Genomic DNA, 10,096 nt, shown 5'->3' on the forward strand with positions numbered 1-10,096 from the left:
AAAATACAAAACATCAGTTTCATTATGCAGATCCACACAGTCAGCCTGAGTCTCAAATAAATACTTTACAGCTTTTTTTCTACAAAACGGAATATCATAGTGTAACAAATAGATAAGCATCTATTATAAATAGTCCTTTTTTGTATTTCTCTTGGAGTGAGTCACAGCAGGTTTGCTTGGAAGCCCAAGGTACCGTTGTAAGACATTTCTCTCTTGCATGTGTAGGGCAGGCAGCTGCTCAGGTGTTCAGCAGCAGGCCGGGGCTGGGGGGCATTGCGGGAGCCTGCCTGCCCACAGCACCATACTGCCCACACTTCTTGGTCTTCGTACAGGCAGGAAGGACCTAACAAAAGAGAGGTTGTTGGATTTTTTGTCTTCTTCAAAAAATATGGATGTTTTAAGTGTGGGGGTAAAGATACGGGCTATTTGTGTTACTAAATGGGTCCTTGCATCTCTCTGTGTGAGGGGAGACTAAAGTTTTCCCCTTGCAATCCCCCAGCAGGCTCCAGCTTGGACCTAGAGGCATGGCACCCACAGGAGACATGTATCGCATTTCCTTCCACTGCTTCTTTTTCTCCAAAACACTCAATCAGAAGTCAGGGTGCATGCTCTAGGCATATCCCGCAAGGAGGCTGCGGAGCCTTCAGCACAAAACTGGGCTGTGATTTTCTGAGACGATGGTACCTCGCTCGGTTTACCCCTGCCTCGAGCTTGACAGCCCCAGTGGACAACCAGCAGCGGCTCAGCCCCTGCTGCCGCGTGGCACCCCGGGCTTTCCTCCCAGAGGCACGCTCTTCCTCTAACACCCCATTTTGTGTGAGACACATCCTCAAAGCCGCTTCCTCCACAAGCTGCATTGGCTGTGCTGGAGCGAGGTTATTTTAGGAGATGCAGAAGAATGGCGCAAGGGTACGGCCACTGCTTGCACAACTATTTTGTGGATAAATATAGTAACAGAGCGACGCTTCCTCTGCAGCATGCCTTGTCATTGGGAATGTTTTCTGTCATCACTGCCGGGCAATTATAGGCCTGGCTAAGCGTGTTCAGGTTTCCCCTTCCCAGTGTGCTGCTACCCAGCCGTCTGGTTGGGGGTTAACGTCTTTGTCCCTCTCCAACCCGGGTGCAGCTGGGGCTGGGCAGCACGCAGCCAGCCCTGGGGTGGCCGGGCAGAGCCGGGTCCCAGCATTGAGCCCTGTGACCGGTGGGGGCGAGCCCTGCAGCACCCCGGGGAAAGGCAGACCTACCCAGCATGGCCGGGCTGGGTTTCTCTCTGGGTCACGTAGGTGCCTGAGGTAGCAACGGAGGAGGCAGGCGAGAAGGAGGAGGGAAGTGAGGGTGACCAGCACCCCCACTGCAATGGCAATGGCCGGTGCCACGCTGCTGTCTGGACCTGTGGGGAAAGCGGCGGGTACTCAGTTTGTGCATGAAGAGATAAAACAACCCCTAACCCGTTTCAGACATCCCTTGGCCAGTCCCCGAGGTGAGACGGGGTGAACAGGGACACTGGGAGCACAGGCCAGCACGCACACCAGCGGCACTGCCAGCAGACCTGTGCGTGGGGTCTGATGCCGCGGTTGGGTGTGCGACACCCAGTCCCTCCTAGCTACCCAAAGTCGACACGTCTTGTTGGCGTGCCAGGCTATGTGACAGAGAAACCCTGCGAGTCCTTGGCAGAGGCAGGGAAGCTGGGGCACGTCATGGCGTGAAGGGGACATGATGAGCTGTAAGACATTGTATGCCATTGCCTGGGGGGTCTGGATGCTCCCTGGCACCTCCTCCACACTTCCCAAGCCCAGCCCCGGCTGCTTTTCCAGGTGCCTTCCCCACCTGCCCCCAGCCCTCTGAGGATTTTCCTGATCTACCCCAGGAGGTGTTTCACCATCTCCTCCCCACTCCAGGACAGAAGCATGATTTCATACTGACCCTGCTCCAGGCTGTCCGTCGGCAGGACCAGGGTCACGTTTAGAGAGGGGTGTTGGATCACGCAGGCAATGGGGTGCTCCTGGAGGATTTTGGGGTTGGCATGGGTGAAATTACTGATGACAGTCACAGTCTCGTTGCTAAGCTTGATGTGGTACTCCCTTGGTTTCTGCTGCAGGATGCTGGGAAGGTGCCAGGTGATTTTTGGAGCTGGCTTCCCTGTTGCTGAGCAGCTCATCCCCACCACTTTCTCAGAGTCCTCAGCTTTGTCTGGACTGGGTATGAGCTTAGCCTCCACTTTGGGGTCTGAGATGGCTGTAAAACACAAAGTGACAAAACCTGTTACTTTCTGCTCACGTTTGAGCAAAAAGCATGTGTATTTAACCTTCTGTTGGAGAACAACCTTGATATCTAATCTTGCCTCCCCCTCCCCAAAGCCCCGGCAGTGACAAATAAACATGGAAGTGATCAGGCAGCAGTCTGGAAATGAAGAGCTTGGCAAAAACAAAGGACAAGAACGTAGAAGCATCCGTGTTTTAATTCTGTTATTAACAGCAGCGCTGCAGCATCCCAACTGAGAAGTGATTGTGAACGAGTAAAAAGCAACAGGGAGTCAAACCATGAAACCACATGTCCTCCTTCCTCTGAAAGGGCTGAACGGCTTCAGTGAGTCAAAATTCTTGTTCTTTTCCCTCACACATATCCACAGGATTAGCTTTACTGCTGTTTGAGATGTGTAGGCTTGTGGACCAAAGGACTAAATGCATCTATTTATGCAAGACAGTAAGAGTGAATTTGTATGTGGTTACACCGCAGGATTTCACCTGTGGAGGTTTTGGGCTTGTACAACTTTCTTCCCTCTACTGTTGGGTTTTGGGGGTTTCACAATATCCCTCAAAACCTTCATTAAAGATAATTTCTTCTGAACTCCTTCTCACCCTAGATTTGTGGATGCTATCACATTTAGCCTTAGTCAGCAAGAAGGATGAATTACGGGCTTCATTCATGCTTACTCACTCGCATGAAGCCTGCTTGTTGATTCCTAGTTATACAAACAGTATTTGCAAAGAATAAAGAAAGGGCAGGAGTGCAGGAAGCTGTTTTCAACCTGGGTAGAACTCCAGGGGAGATCTGAACACATAAGGACACGTTTATCCCCTGTGGAAAATCACTTATTTATTCCTCAGCCATAAAACCATACCATAATTCAGGTCAGAAAGGACCTCTGGAGGTCATCTAGTCCAAACCCCTGCTCAAAGCCAGTCTAATTAGTTCAGTTTGCTCAGGCCAAGAGTGCGATCCACAGGTTTCTGTATAGCAGCTCACCAGCTGCCTTCTACTTCAGTACATGTGCTGATGGTATAGGGGTCCAAACCACACTCTACTTCTAGGTCCCTGTTTCTGAGAATATTACTTTTTAAAAACCATTTAAGTGCAGTAGCAATTCTAGTTTCATGCAAGTCTGAGTTAATATGAATGCCCTCTGATTAAAAAAGTATCTATTACTATATTTAGCAGTACTCCATGTGTATATTACTATTTATATAGCAAAAATAACAATGGTCGGCACAATATTGATGCTGAAATTAATTATTGTCCCAACAATAGCAAACATATCACTATCATTTACTGATCCTACTTTTAAACAACAAAAAAAATCTGTTTATTCTTCTTAGGAAAAAATGATTCTTTTTCCTTTTGGGACGTAAACGAATATTTGGACGCAGATGTGGTATAGCAGACACCGAATGATCCTGTGAAAGGGGGAAGAGACTTGTGCCAGATGCATCATAATGCCTATAACCTCCTGGTACAATTCCAGATGCATTTCACGAGGTTGTCCGGATCTTCCAAGCCATAACTGCCAGAGGGTGGAAGCAAGAAATTGTATACCATCAGTTTTGCTTTTTCTTTTCTTTTTTTTTTCCTATGGTTGTGCCTGCCTACAAGAAAAAAAAAAAAAGTGGGTATTTCTCATTTTTTGTGTCACCCATGGACAGAAACTCAAACCCCACAGAGTTGACGAAACCTGCTAGTGTTGCTTTAAGAGCAACAAGAAAAGCATGTAGGGGGATTTCAGCTGGAACTTCTCAAAATCTCCCATATATGAAAAGACAAGTGTCACAAGCAGTTTATGTTTTGATTAATAAATTATCTCTGAACTTCTTCTTTCACTCACGGGATGCATAAAAATAACATATCCACCCCCAGCATTAACTTCAAATATTAGGTTGCAACATCCAAAAGCAGTAAAGGAAAGCTGTCACAGATGTTTCCAGAGGGGATGAGAAAAATTGCTTAGTATCTTGGCAGAAAAACACACACTCTCCACATCTGCTCTTCTTCTGACTAAGCAGTCCTCTCTTCTCACATTGGACCCCAAGGAATGAGTATCATGTGAAAAAAACCCTGTGGGGTTGAGCTTCCCCTCTGCAAGTGTCTGTAATAGATGCAGTCAAAACCTCTAAGTGCTTGCTTTTGCAGTAAAGTCCTGCTACACTGTTAGCATGTGCCCACTGTTGATGTTTGATGCATACATTTAAATTAACTGCTGCTTTTGCCTTTCATCAAAATATTTGTTTCCAGTGAAAAAGTCTCTACAAGGGATGTTGTGCGCGAGTACTTGCTTTAGTAGCTCTTGCAGAGCGGTAATGCAAATGTTCCCGAATTCAAGGTGTGGCAGTGTTCCCAGGTATTTGAAAATGGGACTTTCTAGTGAAGTACATCAGCTTTGATTATCTGTAATGACCTTCTGTAATTAAAGGGGGACTGTCAGGTCATGATGTGCTTTTTATATTTAAAGGCTTGACAGTGGTCTCAGAGAAACTGATAAAAAATGTTAGGAATTACAGTATGCCTTGTGGTGACGGAAAGCCTTTTCCAACCATAGGGGTGTTCACTAGCAACACTGTGCCTCGGTTTCCCTGTCTAAGAAATAGTGATGGCATTTTTCCTCTGTGCTCAAGACTTCCAGGTGAATGGTGCCATCCACAATGAAGGCAGAAAGTCTCTGAAGACGGCCCAGCAAATGCCCAGGGAATTTTGTGACCCAGCAAGTCTTGCCCATTCTCGTGTAGCACATCCCCTTTCTCCGTATCTGCTCAGTCAATCCCCTTCCCGGGTGTCATTCTCATCATCTTTGGTGCTGAAGGTCGGCAAAACATTTCCAAAGCAAAATGGAGGGGGAAGGGGAGCAAGCTGTTCAAAAGAGACCTGCCGAGCACACTTGAAACTCTTCTGTTCCAAAATGGGGTTTGCTACAGGGTAGGAAATTTCTGCTGCTTCTTGGGTTTGGTGTTTTCAGCCAGGCAGGTCTGAGTTTCCTCCAGTCATACCTGTTTCTTTTTTCACAGTGTTGTATCCAGTTCTTACGCCGTTTCACTTCCCCTCATTACGCAGCAAGGGTGCCTGTCCTGGAACAGCCCCTCTTGCGAATGCTGTTGTCATCGGGCAATTACCAGCCTGTAAACTCCCTGGCAGTCCCCTCTTGAGGGCAAAGACATGGCAGCATTTCATTTTCAGCTGGTGACTCTGACTTGCTCACCTTGCCCTGAATCCCTGAGCCTTGGGAGATTCCTGCTGGCTTCACACTCCATCCCAGGAGTCCTCTGGGCTTGTTCAGACAAGTTGTTCCCATCATTATGAGTTGGGGAATAAGGGAGTAAGACTGTGGCTTTTAAGTAGCATTGCATAAATTAGCTTCGATGAAGTACACCACATGTTAACTGAGATCTTCTGTCACAGTGCCGAACACTTAGTTTATTCACGGTGACTCTCCAGGACATGTTTGATAAAGCATATTTCAGGGAAGCCACCACGACCACGATGAGCCAGCCCCAGGCAGTGGCCTACAAGCCCACGCTGGGGCAGCAGGCTCGTGCCTACCTGAGAGAAGTGAAACCCTTCTCGGCTGATGCATTTTTCATCTGAGGTGCAGGAAGAGATGCTAATGGGAATGTGTGTAACAGCAGAAAAACATTTGTTTTTTAAAGTACTGCTCTGCTAAAGGATGAATCATAGCCACAAGGTTGGTGATTTTGGGAAATATTTCCCCCACTTGAATAAAAAACAAACCAAACCAAACAATAAAACAAATCTAACGCCGTGTTCAGATTTTCATGATAAACAAGAATGGGATCCCTCTACAAGGCACTTCCATATTTTTCTGTAATGTATAATCAGTATTTACCCTCTGAATGGCTGGCTGGCTGAAGGATTACCTTCCTCTTCATATCTGAAATACTGAGTGAATTTATCCTAATTTCTCTTTTCTGCTCTGGGAGCTTTCCCAAGAAAGAGGAGAAAGAGCTTTTGTTCCAGGCTTGGTTTTCCCTTGTATTTCCTGCCCTCCGTCTCCCCTCCTTCCCCTATTGCTTAAGTCGTCTTTCCCCTATAAGCCAGGGACATTTTGTTTTCCATGCAGAGGACTCTTGGCATGTGGGTATGTGTGTGGGCATATGCGTCTGTGTCTTTGTCAGCAGAAGGTACTAAGGATAAACAAAATACTCTGCAGGGATCATATCACCAGCAGCAGGTCCCAGACACTGATATTTTCCACGTGGGACATGATCTTTGGCCAACATCCCCACAGCAGTCACTGATGAGAAGGTCAGGAGCCAACAGGGTGTCCTTAGGGCATGTTTAATGTCTCAGCTTTCTCACTGGCAGAAAACCAAGAACCGCTCTCAGAAGATAAACAGCTTTTCACTCTTGCTCCTTTTGAGTTCATCTATTTGTCTATATTTCAGCTTCTACTTGCTAGCTGATGATTTTGTATGGAGGTGTCAAATATTGCTACCTCAACTCACGATTTGTTTTAACTCTCTTCTTGAAGCTAATTGATGCTGGCCTGCACAAAATATTCATGCGGCAAAGCCCACGAGCTGCGCTATATTTCAGCCTTTTTTTTTTTTTTTTTTTGCAACCCTTTCCTGAGCCCAGGCTAGCTATTGTCATTTTTACTATAGCTTCAAAATCACCTTCCAGATACTCTGGTCATGCATATGCCTCTCTGCCTTTTGAATACCTTGAATTTTCCTAAGACCAAAGGCAGAGTAAGAAAAAAGTGCCTGATTTCTAGGCTTGGGAGGCAAAAGCAGCAGCGAAAGGAAGCAGAGGAGCATGGCGTTCATGGTTGCGGCAGGCCAGCTGTCAGCTCAGCACATGGCCAGGGAAACTTGGAGGAAGTCATGGGTTACACATCAGCTTTTGGATCTTGCTGTTGTTGATTTAAAGAGGAAGAAAATTAAAGAACTGTTGAAAGCTGGTTTCCCATCAGAGATAAAACCAGAGAGGGAGGGAGAGCTAGAGAGGAAGCTGAGCTACCTTTCCTGCAGCGATTTAGCAATGACCAGTGGTCAGGGAAGGTTTTTCCCAGGGAAAATGACTTGGTCCTCAGATGACAGCCCGTACGCAATTACGATGCCTTACCGTAAACCTTGAGACACATCCTGCCGGAGACAGCCCCCAAGGGGAATGTGTTGAAGATGCACTTGTAGCATCCTTCGTCTTGGAGGGTGACAGCATGAAGGGAGATGGCTGAGACTTGTAACTCAGTGTGGGCAAAGCTCACATGGCCGACATAGCCCTTTGCTATCTTTTGGCCGTTCATCGTACTATAAGTCGCTATGTTGTCTTCAGCCCCGTCTGTCTCCTTCTGCCAGGTCACCTGTAGCACATCTTCTTTTGTGACCAACCGGCATGAAAAAGTAACGTTTCCTCCTGCCTGGACCGACTGGACTGTTGTGTGCATCACCTGCACAGAGCCTGGGGGAGAAGCAGGTGCCACACTCAGCATTTCTCACCACCCTCCTGCAACCCACCCCCCTCAGAAGCCCCCCAGCCCTTTGCCCTCACTCCTGAGCAAAGCAGCTCTGGAGGGTCTCTCTGCCCCTCCATCCAGGGAAAAAGTGAAAACACAGCTCCAAAGAACTGCCCTGACATTTTTGCTGGACCTGACACCTCTCACACAGAGCACCTTGCATGCCTCGTATCTGTGCTGCAGAGAGCAGCACCAAGAAAGGCAGCAGTGATGCCAAGAGAAATTGATTTCTGTCTGCTAAGACTGTTATCCCATAGGCACCCGCGGAGAAGTTCCCTAAATGTTCAGCCATGCTAATAACCAGACAGCTCTCTGAGTCCTCCTGCAGTGCAGAGAGAAGCAAATCAGTAAAGCTGCTAAAAATTATTATGTGTATCACTACACATCATGCACCCACACTTGTCAGAGACTGACAAGAGAAGAGAAAACCAGAAGGAAAAAGCAAGGTAGGGAGGAGCAGAGGCAAACTGCATCCATCCTCCTATCTCAGGCTTGAGGCTGTGCAGCTGGGAAGCAGCTGAGACTCTGCTGAAGGTCCACAGATGGAAAACTTTCATAGCATAAATGCCCTGGTATTAAAGATCTCCCAGGAAAAGAAAAAAAAAAAAAAATCAGTCTCCTCTTCCAATTCACAGACACATGTGGAAAAACTATTAAGGGGACAGGCAAGCAAAATGGATACTCCCAGATTTGACAGCTCAGCTCCACAGTCCTCTTAGGATAACAGTTTTTAAAGTTTATTTGTGTACATCAGCATAGGAAGGGAGATGTCAGCAGGAACAGTTATAGCACTGTAAACATACAATTCAATTTACAAGAAAGGGAAGTATCTTTGCAGGCTTTAAAGAGGAGTGAGGCTGTCTGCAGTTCCCCAAGGTACACCTGGCTAACCCACCCGACAAAGCTCTCCCAGGTTCTGCCGCCTCCACGGCTGTGGCCATGGCCAGACCGATCTCCGCCGGAGACCAAGAAGCCAGCTGTGAAGCTGTGCCAGTCATTTTGCTTTTCAGAGCTCAGTAGTGCCATAGTCAGAATACAAACTATGACCATGGAAGCTAGTTTGAAACAAATTCAGGCTTTTCTACATGATTTTTAATTACAAAACCAAATGTAACACACCCGTGCTTTTAGTGGCCTGAGCAAAGACCTGAAAGCACCATGTCCATCACTGCAGATAATTCTGCCCTGGCTAAAGCAAATCAGTGCCATACTCTGACCCAAATCCCAGCCACAACAGGAGATGAAATCAAACTTCAGTCATACAGGTCATTGGAAGCGTTTGGACATTCGCCTGGGTTATGATCTGCAAATTGCAATAAATTCATACACCTGGCGGCAGCTTATAAATACACTAGTGGTAAATTAAGGAGAGGATGCTGTCAACGCAACCAGCAGCGACACGTCTGAAGCCCAGGGGAGCGGTGCTGTCGCGTGCAGTGCCACAAGTGTCCTGACACCGCTGGGCTTGCCCTGGGAGCGATGCCAGCGGGGGACGGCAGCACCCAGCGGCACAGCACCAGGCTGGCAGGGCCACCGAGGTCCCTCATGCCATTACGATAACGATACAGACAGACGGACAAGGGAGTTACCTGAGGCGACGGTCCAGACGCTGAAGAGGAGCAGACAAGCGACCATCATCTTAGCTGTGCGCTCAGTGAGACGAGCGAGCGACTGATCCATTGAGTGCGACTTCCCCTTTTTTATACACTTCGCTCTTACTGTAGGGACATTCCCACCATAAGAGACATACGGTAAGAGGCACCTCGTAAAAACCTCCTGCCTCTCTCACACTTAACTGCATAACAAAAATTTCAGGGGACATGACAACAAATGTCAGAGCCAGAAACTGAAGATTTCCCAGCTGGGCTGCTAGATGGACAGGTGTAACGGGTTATGAGGCTGGGTTTTTCACAAGCGCCTTTTCCATAAGGTTAGGTTTTTGCGAGTGCCTAAATACAAGCCCAGATTTCTAAGCTGGCTGAACACCCAATGTCTGCGGGGCGCAGGAGGAAAGGCCACCCTGGCCCTGACCTGAGCTCAGGGAAAGAAGCCCAGGTCAATAGTCACGCTGTAACGAGTAGTACAAATGTCCCCAGTATGGAACTCAGAGGACCCAGCTGGGGATCTGCACCCCATGTGTAAACCAGCAGCTGCTGACGCTGCTGTAACACAAGTTTTTTTCCGGGTAAGGAGACCAGAGGAAACCAAGCACCCAACCCAGGACCTAGGTCATATGCCGCCTCAGGGAAAAAGCAGAACCTTGGTCTCCCCTCTCCTCCACTGAGGTTGCCCCCATCTCCACAGGCCCATGCTCCTTCCTCAGCCCTGCTCCTTGGAAAGACAGGGCTGCCGTCC

General features: G+C 47.8%; 1 protein-coding gene across 2 annotated transcripts; it reads right to left on the bottom strand.

Annotated features, from left to right (window-relative positions):
- LOC142034042 (OX-2 membrane glycoprotein-like) lies at positions 1-9,421 on the bottom strand. 2 transcript variants are annotated; one of them, XM_075034743.1, is made up of 5 exons: positions 9,331-9,421; positions 7,351-7,686; positions 1,924-2,235; positions 1,245-1,390; positions 1-343 (listed from the first exon to the last, which is right to left on the bottom strand). In XM_075034743.1, the coding sequence occupies exons 1-5, from the start codon at positions 9,419-9,421 to the stop codon at positions 239-241; spliced, it is 990 nt and encodes a 329-aa protein (XP_074890844.1). In that variant the 3' UTR covers positions 1-238. The 2 variants fall into 2 exon arrangements, with proteins under 2 accessions (XP_074890844.1, XP_074890845.1); XM_075034744.1 differs by lacking the exon at positions 1,245-1,390 and having other exon boundaries at positions 9,331-9,403.
- Positions 9,422-10,096: the final 675 nt, after the last annotated feature.

Source organism: Buteo buteo, chromosome 8, assembly GCF_964188355.1.
Source record: "Buteo buteo chromosome 8, bButBut1.hap1.1, whole genome shotgun sequence".
Classification (NCBI taxonomy): Eukaryota; Metazoa; Chordata; class Aves; order Accipitriformes; family Accipitridae; genus Buteo; species Buteo buteo.

Coding starts and splice junctions, on each gene's coding strand:
- LOC142034042 (XM_075034743.1), bottom strand. CDS start 9,421: ATGGATCAGTCGCTCGCTCGTCTCACTGAGCGCACAGCTAAGATGATG. Junction 1,391..1,923: donor GACGGACAGCCTGGAGCAGG/GTCAGTATGAAA, acceptor CTTTCCCCACAG/GTCCAGACAGCAGCGTGGCA. Junction 344..1,244: donor ACCCAGCCCGGCCATGCTGG/GTAGGTCTGCCT, acceptor CTCTTTTGTTAG/GTCCTTCCTGCCTGTACGAA.